Consider the following 26,806-nt stretch of genomic DNA (forward strand, 5'->3'; position numbering starts at 1 on the left):
TCGTTTTTGATGAAAACACAACTAAAATACCTCCAGTTGCGAGAAAAAGTCTGACTCCGTTTCTAGAAAAAATAGACAAAGTACCACTTCAATCCACAAAGGTTACGAAAGGAGAACATTGGAGACAAGTATGGACCGAGCTAAAATATCCTACCATTCAAAAACAAATACTTTTGGGCCAAAACTGACAGGGTGCCACAAATCTATTACAAAATGTAGCTGATTGAGAACCACTACAAGAAGAGTTGTTCTATCAGAAAAGTCTGGACATATAATTATATCAAAGAAATCTTTCTAAAGAGGGAAAGAGAACATCAAAATATTTAACAGGAGAAAATTAAGACAGGGGGGGGGGGGAGAATACAGCCACTAAAAAGGAGCATACATTTGAACTCTTTACGATATTTTAGGAGCTGTCTAACTGACGATATCTTTCAGAAGTCAGAAACTTTTTCTATTTGCCTTTCACAAATTTGTTACATACTGATGGGTCCAACCACACAACATTAAATATATTTTCTGAAACTTCCCACTTGACCAGGTAAACGATGCAATCCATCTCCCAAATTTTTCTACTTTCATATTCCAAATTTCGGGAAAAAGGTCTACTAAAGACTGACTGGATGAATTTTATTCCTTTATTTTTTCATCTCTTTATATATTTTGTTGGAGTACTTTCCTTTGTTTAGCATATGCTCCTTTAATGTAAGGGTTGGGGGAGGGGAGGGGGAGGTTGGGGTTAAACTGGCATCAAACAATCAACTAATTATCACCAAGAACCTACTTTAGGCGACCCAAACCACTCAGATCGAAATCAAGTGGATCAGAAGATCTACAATTTCATCAATAAAGAAAACAAAGAAAAAATAAGAACAGAGATGAAAATAAGATAAAAAGAAAAAGCAAATTCAAAAACTCATATGAAAAGTAATTATTTCTCAAAGTCTTCTCTAAATAGAGTTGGAATAATGATTTGATTAGTATCAAATTGTAATGAAATACAGTGAATGTGATATTTTTTAATATACTCCCAGACACATCTTTATTTGTTTTACGCTGTTTTTACTAATATTTTTCTTTTTTTTAGTGGACCGCTAATCTCTGATATTCAACTTATTAACATTGTTAACAATAAAGTAGATCTAATCTTTCACCCCCCCCCCACCCCCCAAAAAAAAAGAGAAAAAAAAAAAAAACGTGTTTTTATCTGCTATGCTTTTGAAGATGTCTATATACTTCATAATGAAAGTTAAAGCAGGCAGGAACCATCAAGTAAGGCAAAATTTCTGATGTTAGCCCCTTAATAGTCAGGACCTTATTGTAGGAGTTTATCCAAAATCAGTAGCAAAATAATTATGGAAAACTTCTTTTTAAACTTTCTCTATGCATCATGGAACTCCAGAATGAAATATCATATAATGACCTTGAAAAATCTGTGATATATTGTAAATGTTTTTCCTAGTTTCATTTGAATTGTATCTGAGGAGCTGACTTATTGATCCATTTGCTAGGTTTGGTAGTCCAGCCACTTTCATTAATCAGCCTCCAATCTTCAAACCATTTCAAACCAGAAAGCCAGTGGGCTTATTGTGATTCCTTGCCAATTGAGATTATGATCCAAGCTTTCGTCATTGTTGATTAAATTGATCAGCAAGGTTCTTTAACTGACTGTGGACCTACCTACTAAATATGTTAACTTACCATGTTTACAAGCTATTTTTAGCAAAAATTAACTCAAGCCCTGCCCCCTAATAAATGTGCATATCACATTGAACATACATTATCATACACAAAGTATGATTCAATTCTGAAAATGTTTACATTTGACCCTGTGACCTCATTAATATTCTTGAGATGAGCACCAAAAACAATAGGGTTCATCTACTCAGTATGGCGCATCTATGTACCAAGTATGACTTCAATCCAACTTGTCCTAAAAGGATCATCTGCACTGATGGGAATTTGCTTTTAATGTTTTCATGGCAACAGTCCACAAACTTTTCAGAACCCATGACCTGCTATCCACCAGACCGCCACCTCCTCTCACAATCTATCTGAAAACTGTAGATAAATTTTCCGAAAGTCTCGAAATATTCTGTGGCCCCACTTTTGGGTCACTGCCAATATGCAAATAAATATAGTCACTAAAAATTCATATTCTTAATCACAGGATAACTTACTTCTTTGGTGATGGTCCACCTTTGATATCCAGATTGGTTGCTAGGCTACTCAGAGTAGAGTTGAGATCCATTGAACCAACAGCGGCAAAGTTATCAGCCTGGGGGGGAGGAGGGTTTTTGTTCATCGGTTGTAAAATGTCCGCCATTGGTTGGCCTGAAGAGAAACAGGAGGGAAAAAAACAAAAGGAATAACAAATTAGAACATCAGCTTAGATGTCAAATGACCTTTATAGTGACTTGTACAACCCACCTATCATCGATAACACACGATGCAATCAATGTCTGTGTGCACCGGTAAACGAAGATTAGACCAGCTTGCAAACCATTGGAAAGCTTTGTCCACGACTTCCCACCAATTCTTTTAGGCGAGGAACACATTTACGAAATTGTGGGCATATTTCCTAGCATGAGACAACATCCAAATTATCCAACATCCAGCACGAAAACTAAACTTGCAACAACTGTTGTAACTGACTGGCAGAAGGCTGATCACTAATTTGATAATAAAAAAACAAAATCCAAATAATTATTCAATTGAAAAACAGATCCATTCTGGAATTCACTTCCTTCATAACCTAACACTCGCCAAAAGTAGACAAAAAACTGGCTTCTCGCCAAAACTTAAGAAAATTATTCAAAAATTAATATTCCATCACAATAATTTCCACTTAAGTGATCATCAACACATCCTGAGCATTTTTGTTGTTGCTTTCTTTATAAAAAAAAAGAAGAATCTCCCAAAATGCACACAAAACTTGCCCTGTCCTGCCCTTCCCTCCCCATCCGGCCCCTTCACACTCCCACTTGGTTAATCAGTTGACTATCATGGTCTACAGAAGCCATTTTGAGTCTGTCTGTGAGACTTGGTTCTAACACACAGTTCAATTATATGTATATCACTATCGCCAAAAGCCTGCAATATAACTAGACTTTACAAAAGTTAAAGAGTGTCCATTTAATGATGTTCCCCATCACGTGATATGATACTGGTGGTATATGAATGACAACATGCTTTCAAAAACAGTATTGCAAAATATGAAATCGCTTTGAAAAGCAGAATTTTTGATGAAAAGTAATAGAGGGGTCACAACTTGTGTCCCCTCTCTACCCTCAAATCCTCCCTTACCAACACTTTTGCCCCCCCCCCCGCACTCTCACTCAAAGATGAAGACACAAATCAGAAATTGTGTAATTATATAGAATCCAAAAATTGGAACTGGTATAAACAGATGTGGTAAATAAATACTGAGATACAAAGATGTCACAAAAAACAACAACATAAAAACAGAGATAAAATGCCCATCAAAGTCATCGTATGGAGGTGTATACTGTAGCAAGAACCTGATGATTAATACACTTAATGGATTAACTTCTCTAAATCACAGCTCCAGTGAGAATTTGAAATCTTTTTAAATTCGAGGACCACCTGTAGGTTTGCACAGATGTGGATTAGCTTAAGTGATATCTTTGAATGGAATGGGTGATAAAGTAGGACTTGCAAGCAATTACATAAATTACATAAAAAAAGTTGAATTTGAACTTTGATGACGAAAATCTGCCAGTGTTTGGATCTTCGCAAATTATGTCTATGTGAACATGAAGACTTGAAAATTACAGTTAAGAAGAGTCATTTTATGGTTGATAAAGTAGGACTGGCAAGCAATTACGTAAAACAAGTTGAATTTGAACTTTGATGATGAAAATCTGCCAGTGTTTGGATCTTTGCAAAATTATGTCTATGTGAACATGAAGACTTTAAAATTACAGTTAGAAAGACTCATTTTATAAGGGTGATAAATTAGGACTGGCAAGCAATTACATAAATTATGTAAAAAAAGGTGAATTTGAACTTTGATGATGAAAATCTGTCAGAGTTTGGATCTTTGCAAATTATGTCTTTGTGAACATGAAGACTTGAAAATTACAGTTAAAAAGAGTCATTTTTATGGTTGATAAAGTAGGACTGGCAAGCAATTACAAAAATTACGTAAAAGAAGTTGAGTTTGAACTTTGATGATGAAAATCTGCCAGTGTTTGGATCTTTGCAAATTATGTCTATGTGAACATGAAGACTTGAAAATTAGTTGAAAAGAGTCATTTTATAGTGATAAAGTAGGACTGGCAAGCAATTACATAAATTATGTAAGAAAAGTTGAATTTGAACATTGATGAAGAAAATCTGTCAGTGTTTGGATCTTTGCATATTATGTCTATGTGAACATGAAGACTTGAAAATTACAGTTAAAAAGAGTCATTTTATGGTTGATAAAGTAGGACTGGCAAGCAATTACAAAAATTACGTAAAAGAAGTTGAGTTTGAACTTTGATGATGAAAATCTGCCAGTGTTTGGATCTTCCATTTTGGGAAAAAATTGCAAAATTATGTCTATGTGGACATGAAGACTTGAAAATTAAAGTTAAAAAGGGTCATTTTACTTTGGGCTTGGTAAAGCTTTTTTTTAGTTTGGTGACTTTCTTGTTACCAAAAATATTAAAAATTGAAAGAAACCATTATCATTAAAAATTTTACATTGATAGCTAGTTGGTAGCAATTATTTTATCCTTAAATATCAATCACCAATATGTCTATACAGATATGAAAGAATGTAAATTACAGTTAAAAAGAGTTATTTTACTTTGGGCTTGAAAAAGCATTTTTTGGTTTGGTGACTTTCTTGTTACCACAATATGTTAAAAATGCAAAAATGTATTTAGTTATTTTTATAGCTAGAAGTAATCATTTTATCATTTGTAGCGATCACCAATTTGTCTATACAGAGATGAAAGAAATGAATTTCCGATTAAAAAGAGTCATTTTACCTTGGATCTGGTGAAGCTGTTTGAGTATGGTATAAGTCATCTTGTTACTTAAATATATTAATAATGCACCAGTAGTCATCTATTTTTCATTTCAATTGCAAAGGATTTTCTGTATTATTAAGTGTTTAGTTTTGTGATTAATATTAATATGGAAAAGGGTAAGGTCATCACAGTTTTTAATTTTTTAGATGAGTGCAATTTCTTAATTCCTATCTGAGTTACAACAAGTTGTAAAATGAAATCTAGGGCTTAGTAACAGATTTTTGGTAAATACTTAGTATTGATTATTTGAAAGACAGTTGACTAAAACTGTCTGCCTTAAGAAATTTAATTCAATAGTTTTTCTGACCGGCTGTAAATTTTCTGTTGGTCCCTGTGTCCCCAGGTAGTAGCTCTCATTTGAATTTGTACAATATAGCACTATGTCAGTAAACAAGATATATACATGCACTTTTCAAAACAAGCAAAAACATCCACAAAAATATGTACGAATAAAAGCAAACAACTGAAAACATGAAAATATTAAGGCACGCAAACAACAACAGAAAAACAAAATAACATTGAATGGATATCAACCATCAAATTTCTTCATTTTAATCATCTTAGTACTAATTTTTCTCAGGAACTATCAATGGAACGAGAAGATTATCGAACTCAAATTTGGAGAAAATGTTCTCGAGGCACAAAAATTTCAACAACGAAAAAATGTCCACAAAAATGGATTTAAACTTTTTTATTCCTTTCCCATTCTCTTTAAATTTGATGGGGATCATAAGTCAACGGATAAAAAAGAAAAAGAAATCACAGATGAACAATATGAACTGATGAATATGAGTGAGTAAACTTTCTTTTTTTGTTTTGTACAAGATGCATCGTCTTCTCTTCACAGATGCACATTCCTACCTGGGGCTACTGCTTGCTGCACAAAGGCAGTCTGTGGAACAATCGCAGGCTGTTGAGGGCTCCCCACTGAAAGTATAATTGACTTGTTTTTACATCTTTCTTCATCAATTCCAATCTTAAATAGCCCCATCATTCCTAAACTGGTGTACTTGTACTCATGCTGTTCAACGTGCACTCCTACTCATGCTTAGAGTTCTGTACGCATACTAGTGCTAATGGCATTGTACTCATACTCATACCAAGAGGGACTCTTAATTGTACTTGTACTCATGCTGTTCTACTTGTACTACAAATCTGGTACACACTAAATGCTATCATCAAATATTCTCACAGACTTACAAGCATTTGGTCCTCTTTCCAAAACCTCAGAATTATCCAAAAACCCAACCAGTTTACCCCATGGCATTAAAGGGATAGGAGTCTCATACTTAAACTTAGACTAGGAAACGTATCGATCCAACTCCAATCTTGATAAGTCATTCCGTTGCTGAGATATATACAAATTTTGAGTCGCTTAATCACACGTTACCAACATAAAAATATTAAACATTCTTTCACAAACTTGAATCATCTTCCAAGGTTAAGTAATCACTTCAGTTTTAAAGAAAAAAAACACAAAACCAGCTGTTTGTGTAGTCCATGAATGACATATCACAGCTTATCGCACAATGCACCCATCCAAACAAAGGCAATAAACTGTTATATCTTATACCTCAACAAAGGGAACACGTTATGAGGCTGGGAGTTGTGTCAATGTGCCTCGTTTCACAAGCTTGGTAGAATTACTGTTTAATTAAATTGTTAAATTGTTTAATTAAATTGTTTAATTAAATTAGTTTAATTAAACTGTCTTAATTAAATTGCTACAAAATTTCATTCTTATTATTATAGCTTGTACAGCTTATATAGCTTGTTTGTTCCCTATACCGTCAGATATCCATCACTCATTGTACACACATACACAACAAAAGCTTTACATAACATCAGTTTTATCAAAATCTTCGCAGGATGAAGATTGCAAACGTTTTAGTCAAGAGATGACAGCTTGTACTTACTTGGAGCCCCGAAAGCATATTCAAAGTTTGCACCGATGTTGTTGTTATTTGGGAAGCCTGAGAGCAAATAGAGAAAAATAACAACGAAATTATACATATGAAAACTGTGTTTATCACAAACTGTTACAGAAAGTAGGCAGTTTGACAGAAATTTTAATCTGTCATTATTATGGTGCCAATCTTTGTCAGAATTAATCGTAAAAACTTCATAGCTGAACAGAAACGTATCTCTAAAGCCGTGGCAAAGTTGTGATATCATCGAATAGAGCTGAATTTTACATTTCTAGTTGCCAGTGGTTTCTGAATCTCGATGGTAAATGAGCGATCGTGATGTTCATCTTAGAAGACTGTAATTGTAGGTGCTCGCCCCTCTGTTCTAAGTGAAGAATCATGAACGGTATAAACTGACAAATAAACCTAACGTAACAGGGATCAGACCAACTTTTGATAAGATCCAAGGACTACCATGAATTTACAATAAAGAACTTGATCTTGAGGCAGTCTTCTCAACTCCTTTCCCCCTAAAAACAGTCATTTTGCACTTTGAGGAAATAAATTTTTCTCTATACTACATGAAAATATTAGTAATAAATTAGTATCAACAAAGGGATTTTACCAAACACTGACCAGAATATACCACAAAACATAGATACCCTCAAATGGGTGCAGCTTTGGCACAGTGCCACAAAGGAAAGCTGCAGCAGCTGGATATTCCCCTGCAGCAAAGCTGAATCAATAACAAACAATAGAGATTATCTTGGCAGACCCACGATAGCCTATTGTGTGAAACTGCAGTGCCCATTGTGTAATTTACTGCAAAGCACAAACAGAATATGTCCTACGCAGCCTGGCTACAGAATGCTGCAGCCCCCTCACCGTCCTACTTTTGACACAGTACCTTAAAACAAATATATGGGTAAAATGCCAAATGATTCTTTACTAAACTTAGGTAGAGCACCCTTCATCTTACAGATACCAGACATAATGAACAAACAACAGTAGATGTTGTTTCTACTGGACATCAAGCAATATCCAATATATTTGTTCCTGAAGTTAATAGAAATCCCTAGCAACCCTCCTTTTCTTCACATTGACAAAAATGCCGATGCGACGGGGAAGGGCAGGTGGGTGGGAACTCCAGAGATCCTTCTGATGTTACCATACCCAAAGGAGCACGCTCATACCTAAGCAATGTTTTACCGTTTAAAGAAACTGTAAGTTTCTCCCATTTTGGTGACAAAAATATCTGTTTGAAAATGATTCTTTTAATCTCCGAGGATAATGGCTAAAATGGCTAAAACGGCCAGCAATGTAGTTGCCCCAGCATGGAGAGATGCTTTGAGAGTGGCACTAAATTTGTGTTGTAGAAGCTTCAACATTGCATGATAGTTGACATTGGAACTTATTTGAGTCAGTGCTGATGACATTTTATCAGGAATAAATTAGCATTCAAATTTAGTGTAAGCAGATTTCCATTTTGTCTTGTAATAAAAGACTACGGTTTCGGTGTTCAAAAAACTGCTATATAGCTTTACACTTGTTTAGTCAATTTGACCATTTTGCATAGACCTCTGTTATGCAGGAATGTGCTCACACTGGGCGGCACCAGGCGGCTGCACCCAGCAGTTCTGAATGCCGTCCAGCACAAACAGTATCTTAAACATTTCCGCCCGGCACTTTTTTGATGATAATTTAACAAATTTTACCAAAACCAAAATTTGGGAGAATATATGGCACAGAATAGGAAAAATAGCACCACCTAAGTATACTTCATGTTCAAAATTTGTCCAGTGGGGAGGGGGTACCCCCACCCATGAGATCCCTCTCCCAGGGTGTGGATCGCACTACCGCACATTCTGCCCGGCACTCAAATATTCCTGAGCACATCCCTGGTTATGTGATACCAGAAAACTTAATTCCCTGACCTAATATCTCACAATTTAATTTTTCTGACTGGTTGTAATGTTCTGTATACTAAACTGAAGTATCATAGCAGCTATAAAATATTATAACAGGGCGCTGGAAAAGTTTCCATTCTTTTCACGAAGATGGTAGAACGTTACCTTTTAGGAATAGCTATTTAATTATCGTTTCAAAGATTGTACAGTAAAATCAACTGAATGAATTAAACATTAAGTGTGCCCCCATTCCACCCTCCTGCCAGGCCCTGCCAATCCCTTGTCAAGATATGTAGGACCTCTTTTTGGCTGTTAGTAAAGCGGTACTCGTTACAATCCTACTTCTACAACACAGTTTTTTCCACAAATTAATGTTATAAGGGAAACGCTGTAGCACAACTAATCGTACAATTACACCACATACATGTATTGACAAAACCATTCAAAATGCACAGTTAAGATGACACCATAGTTCAACCCAGGAACCACTGGCATGTACCACACAAGGAATAGGCTTGCAAATGGGTAGCAGATAGGTACAGGTAAAATGGATCAGGTTTTTTCAAAGAAAGTAGCCTTCACGAGGTGTTCCGCTTCTATAGGCTTCCATGTGGAAGACGAAAGCAGACAGTAACTACCCATCATGCAGTGCAAAAAATTATGTACGGCAAGACGAGAAAACTGACCCATAATCAGAAAAAGAGCGAAAACTTTCAACAATTTACAGCCAAAGATTACCACTTTGCTATTAATAATTGCTTAACATTGTTCACAACCATTTTTTCCCCCCTTATTAAATTGATCAAAATTGATCAATTTTAGTTGACGGCAGACTTTTCAAAAATTTCATACAATATAACTGAGCACTACAAGTATATAAATATATATATCTACACCCCCCATCTCTCGCTCTCCCCACCCCCCCTCCAATGTTTTAACTATGCAGTACCTGATGAGGCTGAGCTGATCCTAGCTTGTGAACGAACAGCCATGGATGGGGAGGATGACGACGATGGGACCACTGAGGGGGCCAGAGGGACACAACCAAACACAGACTCAAGCTGGGAGCTGTTGCTCTCAGAATCAATCACGCTATTCAGGACTCCAGAGTCCTCCTGACTGGTAGGGAGAATCATATCATGATCAATATCCAATGACAGGGGTACAGGATTGGGGGCAGAGGTGACTTCAGGAGTGTCAGAGGGGCCATCCATCAAACTGGCAAAGGGGTTGGTTATAGACAAAGGATCTGGTTTGGGGTCACAGATTGTGAAAACAGACAGGAAAATACAGTTCATGACAAAACAAAAGTAGCAAAGGAGGAGCCATTCAAAAATTCCAAAGTGTACAATAGGGTAGGAAGAAGAGAGAAATTCAAACCAGAAGATAAGAGAAGAGAGAAGTGGTAAAGAAAAAAAAACGTAAGTCCAGAGCAGCAATGAAAAGAGAAAAAACAAAGAAAGAATAAATAAACAAATGAAAAAATTAATATTGAATTGGAACTGAAAATAGCACAGAGTGCCAAAAGAGAGAAGAAAAAATACAGCAAGTGACAAAACGGTGAAATACTGAAAAAATTAATGATTCCATCTGTTATACTTTTGGTTTTCTCCTTCCAAAAAATCTACACATTTTAGTGGAAGTTCTGAACTTCTGATATGTAAAAGGGGGGGGGGGGGTTAAAAGTCTTCTTTACAAAACGCATCACATACACATGTATGAAACTACCGTCGAGAGACGATATTCTCCCCTTGAAGTGATGGGTCTTGGAAGCGAAACAGATACGACTGGAATGTACCAATTCTCTGGAAGAGGTTGTTGTGAAATACTTGACAGACCAAATGACCTTTGTAAGAAAGGAGATCAGGGCTTAACAATTAGGAATTTTTTAAAAAATGATGTAAAGGAATACAAAACTCCTTCCAACCGGAAACCTTTCATTTTTTTCTCCAAACCGCAAAGAAACATGCAAAGCATTTTACTACTCTTTTTTCAGGATTAAATAATGTATTTATGATATTATTACTATCAGGATTTCATCTCCCGTATATATGTACGCAACTTCATGTCAGAAGTGGAATGAGTGATAATACATCGAGATCAAAACATAAAGCAAGCTAAAACTACTGATGTATAGGCGAGGGAACGCAGCAACGAGGGTAAACTATATCTAATTCTACACACACAAAGTATAAAAGGTTATACTTATAAGACATGTCTGTCCGAGACACATAAATGTTCCCTTCAGGAAGCTGAAACTACCATCAAGGTTATTATATGAATGATTATGATCTTACTGTCAGTACAAGCTTAATCAGTAACACCTTTCATGAAAGATTAATCTTTTCGGAATTTGCCGCTCGGAGAACATTTCAAACCACTGCGATTACCGAAGGTAACAACTGAACAACAAGATTTTGTGATTAATGGTGGCAGCAAGTCTTTAAAGAAAAAGCAGCCAGGTTCGATCCACTCTTCTCGTTTGAACTGTTGATAGCTCCATTCGCAACGAAAATTGGCTCTAAAGTACATGCTAGAGAGAGTATGACACAATGGAAGCTATTGGTCCAACTAGCACGGTCATAAGACATTTTGTCATTGCTTCGATAGAAGAGTGATGTAATTGGATTGATTTCATTGAAAAAATTAAAAAAAATTGTGCTATAATCTCTGATACCATGTAAGTAATCACTATAAAAAAAAAATTAAAAAAAAATTGTGCTATAATCTCTGATACCATGTAAGTAATCACTATGTCCTACACCCAGCATTCCTCACACCCCTATCCCAGCTCCACACCCCCCCCCCCACCACTTTAATGACAGATCTCCTACATCCCCCTATATGTACATGGTAATGCTTGGAATATCATCTACTGTATCAAGGAAAATTATCTGACCAAACTACGAGCCTTTTCAGGCAGAGTGGGATCGGTGAAGGATTACTGAAGAGCAGTGACAAGGTGGGGAAGTTCTAAAATCTACAGCACTATTACACGACAGCTATGTATTAAGCTAAGGACGTACAGCAGTGCACTGAACATATAAAGACATGTGGTGGTGCTGCTATAGCAGCAGTAACAGCAGCGGTAGGGTTTGTCAAACGTCAGTTACTTGTAAAAACTTGGTCCAAGAATGAGAGCGATTCCGTGTAGCTGCCAGGGGCAGAGGAGCTAGCTCCCTCGGAACGTTTCAGGTTAGAGATGCGGATGGGTGTACTGGCTGATCATGCCACGAGTTAAAAAACAGAAAAAAATAGGAGACCGTTAGCAAAAAGATGAGGATGACAGATGGAAATTACATCATGAGAGGGAAACCACAACCATCGAAACTCCATTTCTCTTGTTTCCTTTGAAACCCCCAAAAAACTAAAATATTACAGCTTTCGGATATTTTTGTCAGCATTTCCAGGTTAGAGATGCGGATGGGTGTACTGGCTGATCATGCCACGAGTTTAAAACAGAAAAAATAGGAGACCGTTAGCAAAAAAGATGAGGATGATAGACGGATATTACATCATGAGAGGGGAACCACAACCATCGAACTCCATTTCTCTTTTTTCCTTTGAATCCCCCCCCCCCAAAAAAATACAGCTTTCGGACAGTTTTGTCAGCATTTTCCAGTTTTGCCTACCTAAAGAGTTAACGGCCTCTTATGAGGCTCTAACATTGTAATTGAGTACAAAGGCTGATACGAGGTATCCTTCCCCTTCTCCAACATATTCCCAGCTGGAAGAGGTGGGGGAGGTGGGGAGGGAAAACTAAAAGACATGCAATGTTTTCTACATCTTGCAAAAGCTTTTGTTTTGGAAACATACATAACAATGGGTTGAGATCATATTGTGAATGTGGAATAATAACATTTGCAGCTGGATCTTAACAGAATGTACTTAATTCTAACGCTCTTCTACAACTCGTCTGGTGCGACAGAACTAAATCTATTCCAACTGCATGATATAGTGACTGGTGTTTCCAACAACACTGCGCTACAACAGCGACGTAGCCAGAGGTTCAAACAGGGTGGGTGTGGGGAAGGATAAATTCCACTTTGAATTGTATGTACAAGCACACTTATAAAAGCAAAAAACATTTCTTGATGGTCTTTCCCAAAAGAGAACAATTAAAAACTACTGAATCAGCCCACTGTTGCAACTCTAGCCTAGGAAGTGGGAGTGGAGAATAAAGAGGAATGTTCAAAAAGTGCCCTGAAACAAAGAAAATTGTCAAAAAGGGCTAAAGACACTTGTTTATCTGCTGCATAGTCACTCCTTTCACAAGATGGTTACAGGTGTTGGATGATAGTCTTACCGGTAAACTGGAAAATTCTTTCACGATAAATTTTACTTCAAAAGTCACAAAATATAGCACAACTTTGGGTCCACCGTTAATCAAGAGCGAACTTTCTCAAAGGATGACACTCCCTCAGGGGGTAGGAAGCTTCCGAAAAGTGGGGGGGGGCACAACATCAGAGGGGCACTTTCTCATTCCATGACCACCACTCGTTATGCTATAAACCCATACACTATCATATACTATCAATACTATTATGGTGCATGTGACTCTATTTAAAATTAACAAAGGCTTAAGATATCCAAAAGACAGTTCTTCATCAAAGGGCACATTCTATTTTCCAGTAGGGCACATTTACTATTTTAGAAAAAGTGGGGGGCACGTACCCCCCAATGCCCCCCGGCTCCTACCCCCTGCACTCCCTCCCAAAGACAGAGACGGTATGGGATCATCTGGCCCCCCTCCCAAATGTCCAAACTGGATTGGACAGAGCTTAGCCCCCCACCAATCTTTACCTCCTTCTGGTGCCCCTAACGATATGCATCATTTTCAAGTCCTTTTTTTTGTTTCCATCTGCTCACTCTATGACCCTTTGGAAAAGTCTCAAAGTAACACTTATAGTTATTCCATTTTAAGCTAAATGTGTTCAATTAATGTGACCAGTAGCCACACATTTTCTAACCTAATTTAAAAACTTTTTTATGAAAAATGAGACCTTTTATGCCAGTTACGTTTTCAATTTTGGAAACAAAATAAACATTAACATCTGTTTCAGGGTGTCCATGTGTATTACACCCAGCCACACATTTTTGTTTTTCAATCATTTTATAACTTTTTATAACAAATAAGGACCTTTCTACCAAACTTAATTTTGTTTCCATTTCTTATGGAAAATTAACATTTATTACGGATAAGATAATCAAAGGATATAAGCAGAGACACCATCGATCTATCAAAAGTAACCTTCAATATACGGACAGGGTTCAAAATTCCAACGCAGCATCAGGGCTAATATGAAGTTCAAGGCAAGTTTAATGTCCATTTCGGCATTCCATATCTGATTATAACCGGCTCATATTTACAGCTAATTTCTAATGGTTGTCCAGCCGTCTGAGACAACTTAGATTCTATTCGTCCATAATCATTTTTGGAGGTAGTTTACATCAAATATAGATTGCATTTGAACTAAAGACTATCAAACATGTAAACTGATAAACTGGTACCACCACAAAAGTTGCTGTTCTATTCACCAAACCTGCACATCCTCTCCTATAGTGTATATATTGGTCATTGTTATTTTTGCTACATTGCTTCAGACATTGAAATTTGCTGTTCCGACAATCAGAAAGGGTAAGACCAGAAGGCCAGTAAGATCAGAAAAAATCTTAAAAACTTTGCCGTGATATATCGTAGCTGACCCAACATCACCAAACCCTCAAAGAGATTTATAAACTAAAAGACCCACCATGCCATGAACTTTTTCAACAGAAACTCTCAATACAGACAAAATCTTTGTTTACTTAATTAAGGAGGAAGAACAGGGTGTTATTAAGGGTAAAGGGACACAATGAGGGTGCAAGAACTTGTGACAAAGAAATCTGCAAAAATCCTAAACATTATTAAATGTCTTTTAAAATAGATTTTGCATTAGCAAAGGAGTATTTGGCTACAAAATTATTTTTTAGAGCCATAGACTACAGAATGACAAAACCCAATGGTTTTGATAAATTCACACATCTTTTTTTTTTAAATATCCAATAAGGTATTCAACATTTTAGTAGAGAAAATGGAAGTTGTAAATGGAAATGATGCTTTTGTACTATGATTTCAATTGCCCTCCTGGTGCAGGGTACATATGTACAATGTTACAACATTTTCTGTTAAGTTAGAAATGGGCTCTGTGAGGGTAATTTAAATTACCCATATCAGACAAATGTTTATGAAAAAGAAAATATTTATTTCTGTTGCATTTTATTTTTCCTAACTGTGTGCGATATATCGCACCTCTCGTAGGCATTTTAGGCTTGCGATCGCACTCACACACCTCAAACAGTCCTACTAACAGTGTCCCCTTTAAGTCAGTGTCCCCTGTTAGATAGTTTCTCCTTTCAGACGACAGTTTCTCCTTTCAGACAATGTCCCCTTAAGGCAGTGTCCCCTTAAGGCAGTGTCCCCTTAAGACAGCCTCTCTTTTAGTGTCCCTTTCAAAGCATGTTTCCAATTCAGATGATACAATTGTCAAAGTAACATGGGATGATGAGGAGAGGAAGTGTGTTAATCACACAATATTTTTCAAATCAAAACTCTGTAACTTGGATTCAATTTCAACATTTTAGTCAGGGTGAGGTGTAAGCTTTTAATGATTTTGATGTTGAGCATGTATCATGAGATAATTAATCCTTACCATTAATTAGTGCTAACAAAGAACTTAGCTAATTGTCATGAGAAAAAAAATTGGTAAGATGGGCTGCTGAGGCATAAAAAAACTGTTTCAATTAAAATGAGTCAAAGCTATATTAAGAGAATTTTTTTTTTAAAAAGAGAGCAAAAAGAAGGAATTAAAAGACAAGCGAGATGAACAATTTACCATTTGTGGCAGCACCCCACGAAGACTGCTGGGCCTGTTGATTTTGTGCCATCTGGGCCTGTAAGACAGCGTTGATTCCTGGGTTGGTGTTGAGACCGATGAGGTCGTTGGCGCTGCTAGACTGCGGTGGTGGAGGCTGCTGTGCGGGGGCTAGAAATGGTTTGATATGGCTGAGTGAAGGCGCTGTTTTAAAAAGCTGAAACTACAGTTGTTGTTATTATCACTGTGTAAATTTATTCAAATAACTGAACTATTACTAACCTAAAAGCCTAATTTTACTACTTTTTTTTCACTCCATATTTCTGGACCCAGTTGGATCAAAGATTTTTTATAATTCTCAAAGAAATCATTGTTGCACAGGATTCAAAACATCATCCTTAGAAATAGCCAAAACAAAAGCCTTACATATCATCAAACCAACGAACGAATGAGAATTCTCAGAAAACGTAAATGAAGTCTTTTCACATTCCATATGTGTCAACATTTAATTTTGTTAAAGGTTTTCATAGTTTCAACTAGTCAGTTTCTTTCAAAACGTCTAGTAGGACATTGATCAGTTCACATGTCGTATAAGTTCAGTATATAATGATCAGGCAAAGAGGCCTGTTTCCTTCTTTCTTCTTCAAATGTCTTATGTATTTTACTTTTTATGTCACTCCAGTCTTTTATTCTTTTTAACCAATAGGAAGTCACAATTTCCCCTGTGTGTATTAGGAGGAGGTTGTGTGTACTTTCAATGCTATGCCATCTGAATTGTCTGAACAAGCTATAGATTTGCATGAGACACTTTTTACACATGATATGTTATGCAAATGATGTAACATTAATACTACACTTTCTGATCACAATATTTTGACAAACAAACAAAAATCATGTAGAGGCAAAAATTCTCTTTTCTGAAGAAGGATACTTTTCATTATTCATGAACTTAATATTTCATATTCTAAGATGAATCCATGAAAAAAGGATTATTTTGGAGAACAAAAGACGCAGTTTGCTCTGCTTGACTGCCTGAAAAAGCATTTTTTTTAAAATTTAGTTTGAACGTTAATAAGTAGCTAACTACAATGACTTTAGTGAGTAGCAGCAATACTGTCAACTGTCTTTGCTCATTTATCTTAAAGCTGCGTTAGAGAGTTCAAATATGATACACACTGGAAAACAGAAAATAAAAGAGTCTCCTTTAACTTTCTGGTTGTGGCAAAAGATACTTGAAACAGAACCAACTGCATCTACAGATTTTGGCAAATTTCCAAGTACATACGGTTACCAATAAATTTTGATTTTCTTGTCTTCCCAGACAATGCAACTTCAACGATGTTCTCATTAAGAGAGGAATTCATTGAAATATTTTCGCTACTTGGTAAGTTTGGAGTGATAATTCCAAAGATCTGAAATCCAAATTTGGTGGTGTGATTTATTTTTTTACCTCCGTCAAACTCATTATGCAGCTTTTATACAAAACTGTCAAGTGAGGTTGCTATGAATGAATGATGTATGGAAAAATGCTTGACTTGAATTCTGGTCACATTATTAGTGGCCTGCAAATAAAATCATGTCAATCTGATTACCTGGCGATGTAAACAGATCTTGAGATGGGGCTGTCTGCCGGGATGCTTCCAAGACTGGAGATGGTGCACCGAATGGGTTGGAGGGGGCCAATGGTGCCGGCTGCTGGGCAGGCGGTGGCGTGGCTTGAACGACTGGCTGGTGAGAAGGTGATCCAGTGGCAATTTCTTTTAAACGAGCTTGCTGAAATTGATAAAGAGAGATAATTGTTTACTTATATTTGAGACTGTTCCTACATCGTGGAAGAAAATGCCGGTGACTTGGGGGTACAAAAGGGACCGGAGAAGATGAAATGTCAAGGAGCACAGAGAGGTGATGGGTGCATGCACCACATGAAAGTGAAGAAAATCCCCATATAAAGAACTGTGTTGGAAGACGGGGAGTACTAACAAAATAATGGTCACAAGTGGAAAATGGACCAATCAAATTTGGATCGAGAACTCGACGATGAAAATTCGGCCGACATATTTTAAAATCAAGGGGTATATAACTGATTTTAGAGCACGCAGCAAATGCTGTACACAACACAAAGGTACAGTAGGAATGACAGAGATATGTTTTGCACAGTTTTAAGTGAAGAGTTAATAACTCTATTTTAGATTCATAAAAAAATTACTTCAAAAACATTTGGAAAGCTGCATTTTTCCTAGTGTTTCTTGCGCAGTAAAAAAAAGGAGAGACACATTTGATCATCTCTTCCTAAAACTGGCAATAATTATGATCTATATTTTGTCGGCAAATTTGTTTTCTCTCTAAATAGAAGCAGTTGCCCCCAGTCTTCAACACAATTCTTTCTCTCATACTCACAAAAACTTGACCGTTAGATGTCTGATCTTGTTCCATCTGAAAACGACAAGACATCACATTAAAAAGCGGAAAGTTTGGACAAAACTGACCAATCGAAAGTGGGCTTCATACTGCCCTTTCTTTGCTCAGATAAGAAGATCTGATGTCTGTCACTTTTGACAATACATCAACAGTCAACGTCAACAGTCAACGTACAACACGAACAACGTGAATATCAGATTAAACTCGAAACAAGTTTGTAAATTCTCTTACCTGTTTTTTTGCTTTTTCTTTATTCTTTTAGTATGTATAGTTTAATACTTGATGATGATGTTGGCTTGTGACTATTAACATAAATTATACATAATTTATGCATGTACTTCATTTGAGCACATTTGCATTGATGTAGAAGTAGTGAATATGCATGACCTGAAACTGAAATCACTATTTTGTTCTCTTTATTCTTTTAGTATATATAGTTACTTGATGATGATGTTGACTTGTGACTATTAACATACAATATACATAATTTATGCATGTACTGCATTTGGGTACATTTGCATTGATGTAGAAGTTGTGAATATGCATGACTTGAAACTGGAATCACTGTTTTTTTTTTAATTCTTTTAGTATATATAGTTACTTGAAGATGATGTTGGCCTGTAACCATTAACACACAATATACATCATTTATGCATGTACTACATTTGGGTATATTTGCATTGATGTAAAAGTTGTGAATATGCATGACTTGGAAACTGGAATCACGGCAAATGCTGGCGGGCAGTTGTTTAGCTAGTTAGTACTACGGAAGAGGACTGGGGAACAGTACAATTTATTGCTCATGACCACACGTTCTGCTGTAGGGCTCAGTAGCCAATGAAGTGCGATGCAAACTGATATTGTCTAAAAACAGCATAAGAATGCAACTAGCGTCCTGCATAAAAAACTCATAGTGTTATTTGGAAATAAAACAACTTCTTGAAAAAAGTCTTAAACACTATAGTTGATACTAAAAATCTTATAGAAATGCTTTTAAGTTTGTCTCAAGTAAACAAAAGGAAACCCCCAGAAAATGAACACAAAGGCTCATAAAACCATGTATTTTGCCTAAGTTATACAAGAGATCAATTTCTGAATCAGACATGGAAATGTGTGCATGAGGCCAAAGCAAACATGCTTAGAATCCAATAGAATTAAATCAGTTTAAACTACTGTATTAAACCTTTAAGAGACTAGCATTAGTTTGATCATATGCCATCTTTATATTAACTTATGTTCCTCAATAGGTTCTGAGTGATCATTTAGAAATTTTGGTGAGAAGCAAATGCAAGCAGCCAAGAGGTGGCTCGAGGAATGAACTTTGAGCGAGTGTTCAAAGCGTTAAGCTTTTCAATACCAACTTGCGATGACCAACTTGCTCAAGACCCAAAAAGGTTTACTTGCACAAAATATGCCTCACATTGAGCAACTGAGTTGATTCATTGATCATTTGTTGTATGTCCACCAAACAGCTTAAATATATATTTTTTTCCCCCTTTCTTTTTTTTAGCCATTTAATGAGCATTTAATAATCAGTTGTTTTGGAGATATCAAAGGCTGTAAACACAGAGAGCCAGAGGAACATAAAACTTATCCTTCACCATGTCTGGGAAGTTATACAGAGACAGAAAGAGAGAGAGAAATAAAATGTCACACATAACTTCTCAGAGAGAATTTCCAACAGAGCAAACAGAGAGACTGCAATGACTATAAGCTATCAAGAAACTGAATCGGCAGCGCAGACAGAGACGGAGAGCTGAGAGTAATTTGTGTTACATCTAAGATGTGAAAGATTAACTGTAATTTTGAGCGATAATCTCACCTTCAGGGCTGCTAATCGTTCCTTCTCTTCCTCGAGGGCCCTCTCTTTCTCTTTGTCGTTTGCCGATAGGGCCGTGGAGAACGCCGTCACCACCTGCTTGGCTGTGTGAGGTCTGAAAAAGAAGGAAGATGTCCAGAGTGATGGAAGAATGTAGTGAGATCTAAACTTGAAGGGAAAAATGGAGGGGGTTGGAGGGGGAAGGGAAGAGGTAAGGGAAGGGGGAAGAGAAGGGGAAGGTTAGGGGAGACAGGGAAGGGGAGAGAGGGAAGGGGAGAGAGGGAAGGGGAGAGAGGGAAGGTGAGAGAGGGAAGGGGAAGGGGAGGGGAAGAGCGAATGGAAAGGGGTAAGGGAATGGTAAGGCAAGGGGAAAATGAAGGGGAAGGGATGGGGATAAGTGACAGGCTAGGAAATTGCATAATAAATCCTATGTTATAACTGGCTATGACAAATTCATTTACTTTATGGTTTTCATGTGACTCGACGAGATATTTCTTCATCGTAAATACGTTTCACTCCATACCTATCTCAATCACGGTGAAAAAGACAAGTTACTGGCCCAACCAACAAAATTATTTTTATTTTTTTTGGGTAGGAGGAGGAGTAAGAGAATACTATACTTTTATTTTCAATTTTATTACATGAAAACCTGGAAAAAGAATATATTTTGAACAGGGGTTTCTCCTAGGATAAGTAGAGACTATGCAACCATGATTTTTACAAGCTGATCAAAACATACAAAATATGCTCACTGAGCTGTAGTATATAGTCCCTTCATATTAGAATACCTTACACAGTCTCACACGAAACTATTTACATAAGTAATAGTAGAACACAATAAACAACATCTGTCTGGTGGGAAAATCCCTTTTCTTTAGTATGAAAATGACCATGTGTTTACACACTGCAAGTAAGCTGTTTCTTCTATATGGTTTGCATTTATATGCATGTAAAACCCATACAATTCAGTAACTCAGTCATAGCCACAAAAACTTAATGAAGCTAATCTTTACAGTAGCCTAAGACACTGTTAAAGTTTGATACAGGTATTAAACATCAATCAGAGTAAATTTCAAGCCAGAAATCCACTCCAAAATTTAGATAAAGTCATGTCACATTACATTAGTCAGCCACTGGTCAGCAAGTCACTCACAAGTCAGCTAAGTACGGTCAAGTTATTCGTCAGGTCAAGTTTGTCACAAGTTATATCCAAGTCCCAAGAAGTTTCTGGGCAACAAAAGTTCATCAAGGTACCTACGTATAACCTTCTAACAAAAGCAGAGTCTATCTAGAATATTTGGGCAAGGCCAAAAATTGGTCACCCTTATATGACCTAATGACCATGTTTAGTATAACCCTTACTTGCTCCAGTTTGCTTTTGTTTTGCCTTCCAGGGACGCCAGGTGACCCTCCAAAGCCTCCAAGAGGCTGCTTGGGGCCTGTAAGCAATTCAGAGAAAGAACGATAGTTATTGAATATTCACTGATATTTGTCAAATATATTAATCAATAATTGTGAAAGTCTAGCCTACCTCTTCAGGAGATGTGACACTCACTAAACAATCACAGAGAAATCCCATCCTCGAGGCTGAACTTATTTCCGAATCAAGTTATAAATTATCTTAGCCATTGTGATCTTCTTATTTACAGTACATCCTGGATTGTATTTGAATGAAAACATGAGTAAAATTCATCCATCAGAATTTTTTTTTGTTCTGTTTTTTTGTCCCAAGCAACCTGAAATTCGGTTGCATTCACAGACCTGTCCGATAATCAACAAACTATACAAAACAAATTAACCAGAGAAATGCTTGCTCTTTGAACTTAAAACTGACACCTGGAGAGCGAAAATGCTGAATTAGACTTTGAATGATGTTGTAGGTAACCCATCTCTTTTAATTACATATTTTTGCAAGTTCTAAAGAGTCCACATTTCCTTCTGGTTCACAAATGTTACTCAGACGGAGGTGCCAACAATAAATTGGATTATGTTGCTGATGTAGAAAAGAGTCATTCCAGAGAAAAATATGTCTAGATATTTTAAGACAAGTTGCAAGGTAAAACATGAACATATACCAAACTAGAGTACAGAACTCTAAGACAATTTAACATACCAAACAAGACTATTTTGAGCTGGTGCTCTCAAGGCAATAAATATGAAATCAATTTCATCATGTTCTGTGGCACAACATGGATGCCAAAATTTTGTTTCTGACCGTGTACGGAAATATCATGAATCGCAGTACCAAGATAGAAAGCTTCTGTTTTACAAGGACGTAAACCAGTCTAGAACTTCTACATGCACACAAAATTAGCAAACTTAAAAAAATATATAATTTTTTAAAAATATTTTGGGGAGGGGGGTTCAATTCACCCATCACCTATTGCTGAGTTCAAGCAAAGTATCATGCATGAAGTTTTATAAATATTTAGTAAGGATACTTTAAATGATTCATGCATGTCTATATCTGGCTACAAATGGGACAAATATTCAATGCTTCTCCATCAATTGAGTTTAATATCACAGTCATACTTCGTTTAGAAGAATGAATGCCAGTCTAAATGTTAATAATTTTCCACAACACTTGGCATGGGACATTTCTAAGCTCTATCTGAGACAAACGAATCACTGCATCATACAGTTGTCCGGGGACACGACTGTCTTTTTATATTTTTGCTCTGGACTCATTGCACACAGAATTACAAATGTCACGTAAAGAGAAACTATGCTTGATGATAAACCTCGAAATGAGATATCTTTTTCCCCCATAATTGAAATGATTAAATATAAGGAGGTGAAGATGAGGGAATTTCTTACATGTACACTGAAATTTAGAATCCCCCCAAAAAATTCAATAAACTTTCAGGGATAACCTGAACCTGAACTACTTGGTTAATGGTAGAAAAGAATTTAAAGGGAGTGAAGACTCGCACACAAAGAAACGTCTCATGCCGGTAATCTGACCTAGTTTCGAATGAGGTGTAACAGAAGTGTTAGACACCACCATCGATCCCAGAAAATACACACACAGCTTGCTACCGTCGGTAATTAGACACTAGTGTACAGTCAATACATGCAGCTACGGTCAATACCCATAACACAATGTACATAGCAGCTCTGGACATCTCAGGTCCAGATAAAAGATAACAAGGTATCAGGTTTCATTACTGTCTGCATATTGTAGTGACAAGAAGAAAACTTCAAAAAAAAATTAATATCACTTGCAAGCAATGGAAAGTTAACTTTTTTCAGAGGGCGACACATGGTTTGGGGTGAGACTTCAATGCCTTTAAGTTTCACTCCCTCTTTTCAAAGTACTTAAACTCTTCCCCATCATCCATTTCACAATTCACAGAATAGGCCGCATAAATTTCTAAACTCCATGTAACTTCTCTCTACGGTCTCACCCTCTCATTTCTTATCGTAACAGAACATCTACAGTATAAACTCTAATACTTGATGAAATGATACAACACACACTAAAGCAAATTCATAAACAGCTCATGGGAGGAAATATACAAAATATAAATGTACCCCATTTGCTGTAGCTTTTAGATAAAGTAAGCATCGTAAGTCATACATAATGAACAATGTAAGCACTGGGGGAAAAAGCAATGTGTTAAATACAGTATTTATAAAGTAACATACAGCAATAACAAAATTTATGAGTTAAATACACTTTTCATTACCCATGTGATAAAGCTTTGGTAATAATGGTACAGATAAACCAAGAGGTCAGGTAATGGAGTGGGAGGGGTGGAAGGGGGTTGGGGTGACACCATAGTGGCTCATCTGCAGTAAAAGTAGCTTGTTCGTTGATAGGACATGATAATAAAAATAATACCAAATTTATATAGCGCTCTAATCAGTCAAGACGTGCTCCACAGCGCCTTACAATGAGAACAACTTACTGAACGAAACAGCTAGACTTGATAGGCTATTTGGTATAAATATGATTTAACTTCACACCGAAAAATTAGTTAAGGAGTAAGCGTCTCCAGTGTTTTGTGGTACAGAGTTCCACAGTTTTGCAGCTGCCACAAATATTTTGATAATTCAGAAATTACAGAGACATCATATATCATCTTCAAATGTAGATCAGTTATGGTGGTTAACGGAAAGTGGAACATATGAGCAATAGGGAAAGGGGGGAGGGGGGTGCGATTCACATCCTACAGAATCAACATATATACTTCATAAACATGACAATCTGTCTCAGGTTTACATTGAATGCTCAATGAACCTCAGTTGTATATACATGTACCAAAGAATTGAGATGCATGCATTAACACTATATCTGCATACATTATGGGATGGGGAGGGGGGTGGGGGGAGGGCAGAGAAATGCTGTTTGACTCCCACATTGATGGGAATACCAACAGGTCTGGCCTTAACAAAGAAGCAAGCCAAAGATGGATAAAAAAGGTGGATAAATTCCCAAAGTGATTTAATGAGGTCATTACCAAGTCATTTAGATAGAACGGCCCTCCCTGTTTTGTTTTGAGTATATTTTTTTAATATTACCAAACAATTTGAAAATTTAATTTGAACAATTTCTGAAACTAATTGGAGATACTGTTATACACTGTAAGAGCAGGACAACCATCTTTTCTTGTTTTCTAAATTAATTAGTTTAAACAACAAAGTCAGACAGTAGTCACTAAATTGGACTTTTGCATTACTCCTGTACCTTTTTTTTAAACTTCCTTGATATTCAATTATTATTCTCTGTGCCCGCTCTCTGTTGAGTTGTACGAACACATCACTTGTATAACTGAACAGGGTCCACATTAATCAATGTTAGCAAAATCTTAACAACAGTTTTGAAATAGGTTTAAGACTTTTCCAATTAGAGCTTTCTTTCTCTTTCAAAACAGGTACATAACTCTGATCTAAATATGAAGGCTATTTCAAAATTTGAAATTCTTCTGACCATTTGACCACAGACCCTTCACTGCCATACCCTGACAGTGTACCTCACCCTGCCCAGAGCACCCACTCCTATACCTATCAAACTTTCACATCATTGTGGATGTTATTTTATTTCTACATGAACATCACAGCAGATTTCCAAGGCAGACAAAATATCTTATTTGTTTGTTCAACTTAAATGGAAGGAGGAGAAAACCCAACCATTATCATTGACCTAGATGTGATAGAGATGTTTGCAATGAACAACTACCACTTCCCAACCTTCCCACCCCCACCCCACGGCCCACCTCCCAACCCCCTTCCTGTTCAGCTCACCCCTCACGAAAAAAAAAAAAAACACATTCTACTCTACTCCCTGTTCAATGCTTCATTTTGTACATCCCATCTATCTGACTAAAACATTCTGTTTTGCATGTTTTCATTTTTATTTGCCTCTGAAGATGATCAGGCTAGGATCAAAACATTCCTCCCCTCCCCCTCTATGGTACTGTACCTTTCACACATTTCACACATTTTTAGCGCATATCTCCAACTTTAAATGTCATGAGAAATTGTCCCCAAGTGTGTAGAATTTCATGACAAAATATTTGCTAATTACTAATTGTTTTCAAAACAACTTTCCTGGAGGTTTGGAAGTTTCAAATTACTTCAGGACATTAAGGAAAGTCCAATTACACAATCAATTGTCTCAGTAAGAAAAATTTTTGTTATTGAAATTTTGCCCAAAGAATTAGATATTAAAGTCTGGGTATGAGCTACCATCAATTGCCCCCCCCCCCCTCTTACATATCCATTCATACTGACCACTGAATGATCAAACCTAAGACCCTCAAATTATCATGAATATGCAGCACAGCAGGTGAGAAAAGCATTATTGTTTTCAAGAGGAATATAAAAAATAAAATAAAAAAATAAAAGGTAGGTTATAAATGAAGAGTAAACAACCATTCCGATATTAAAAAAACAAAATTAAAGGCAAGCAGTGTGAGATATTATTTCTAATTATTCAGTGAGTGTTATATTAAAGGGTATGGAATGATCTACATGGCTAAATATAGAACCGTACTAAGAGTGTTTCAATAAAGCTGATTTATAATGAATGCATTATGCTGTCTTAATATTACAAGCCACTCTTCTCAGTACGTAATACTTTACCGTACCTGTACCCTATTGCACATCCTGTTATATCATACTTAGCAATTCCTTTCTTAAATAAGTCTTAAGTATCTCATGAATTTGTTATTTTATATTGCACAAAATGCCTGGTATAATCCTTATCAATATTTCTTAACAATTCTCCCACGCTTCCCCCTCCCCCCCTTCCCACACATCTATGTTTTAGATTTATTTTTTATTAAACATACATTTGTTCTTTCTTTGCATCAAATTTTAATGTGAAGTCTTGACTGCTGATAAATGTCATATACTTTGCTATACAGTTATCAAATATTAAAACAATACGGATTATCGCCACGGACCTGCAGAGACTATAGTGTGCAACTGTGGAGCACAATAGATTAAACACTATGCAGCCTGGCTGAATGATGCTGCCACAATAATGAGGCTAGTAGTCTAAATTAATTGACCAATTTCGTTTAATACGTAACTGACACCATGAAAACTAAAACCTGAAATTACTTTAATACTAATAAAAGGAGAGAGAAAAAAAAGGGACAATTATATCCCATATGTGAGTGCCTTCAAAGTCATGTTCGGTGCAAATATAAATAACTAAACTATGCCACTCCAGAAGAAAGAAGAAGGAAAAGAAAACCCCAAACAAGAAACAGTTCCCAAATCCTGTATTTACATGACTGATTAATCTAGTAGTAGGGTAAGCCAGGGAGGGGTTAAGTGACAGTGGGCAAAACTTTAGAGAAAGTGGAAAAATTGGGAAATAAAATAACACTGCCCACACAATTTGGTT

At 36.5% G+C, this 26,806-nt stretch overlaps 2 protein-coding genes across 10 annotated transcripts in view; one reads left to right on the forward strand and one right to left on the reverse strand.

Moving 5' to 3' along the window:
* LOC139963048 (leucine-rich repeat serine/threonine-protein kinase 1-like) overlaps positions 1-26,806 on the forward strand; it is a 495,817-nt gene that overhangs the window by 361,952 nt on the left and 107,059 nt on the right. The window lies entirely within an intron of this gene.
* Positions 1-26,806, reverse strand: part of LOC139963212 (phosphatidylinositol-binding clathrin assembly protein-like) — a 120,504-nt gene that overhangs the window by 16,352 nt on the left and 77,346 nt on the right. For 5 of the 9 annotated variants that reach the window (XM_071963784.1, XM_071963782.1, XM_071963781.1 and 2 more), the window contains 8 exons: positions 21,310-21,386; positions 19,951-20,062; positions 18,108-18,143; positions 17,303-17,483; positions 15,732-15,881; positions 6,959-7,015; positions 5,904-5,969; positions 2,181-2,334 (listed from right to left, as the gene is read on the reverse strand). In XM_071963784.1, the coding sequence (XP_071819885.1) occupies positions 2,181-2,334; positions 5,904-5,969; positions 6,959-7,015; positions 15,732-15,881; positions 17,303-17,483; positions 18,108-18,143; positions 19,951-20,062; positions 21,310-21,386 (833 nt within the window). The remainder of the gene's footprint in view (positions 1-2,180; positions 2,335-5,903; positions 5,970-6,958; positions 7,016-15,731; positions 15,882-17,302; positions 17,484-18,107; positions 18,144-19,950; positions 20,063-21,309; positions 21,387-26,806) is intronic. The other 4 variants (XM_071963788.1, XM_071963785.1, XM_071963783.1 and 1 more) reach the window with 4 other exon arrangements.

Source organism: Apostichopus japonicus, chromosome 21 (assembly GCF_037975245.1).
Source record: "Apostichopus japonicus isolate 1M-3 chromosome 21, ASM3797524v1, whole genome shotgun sequence".
NCBI lineage: Eukaryota > Metazoa > Echinodermata > Holothuroidea > Aspidochirotida > Stichopodidae > Apostichopus > Apostichopus japonicus.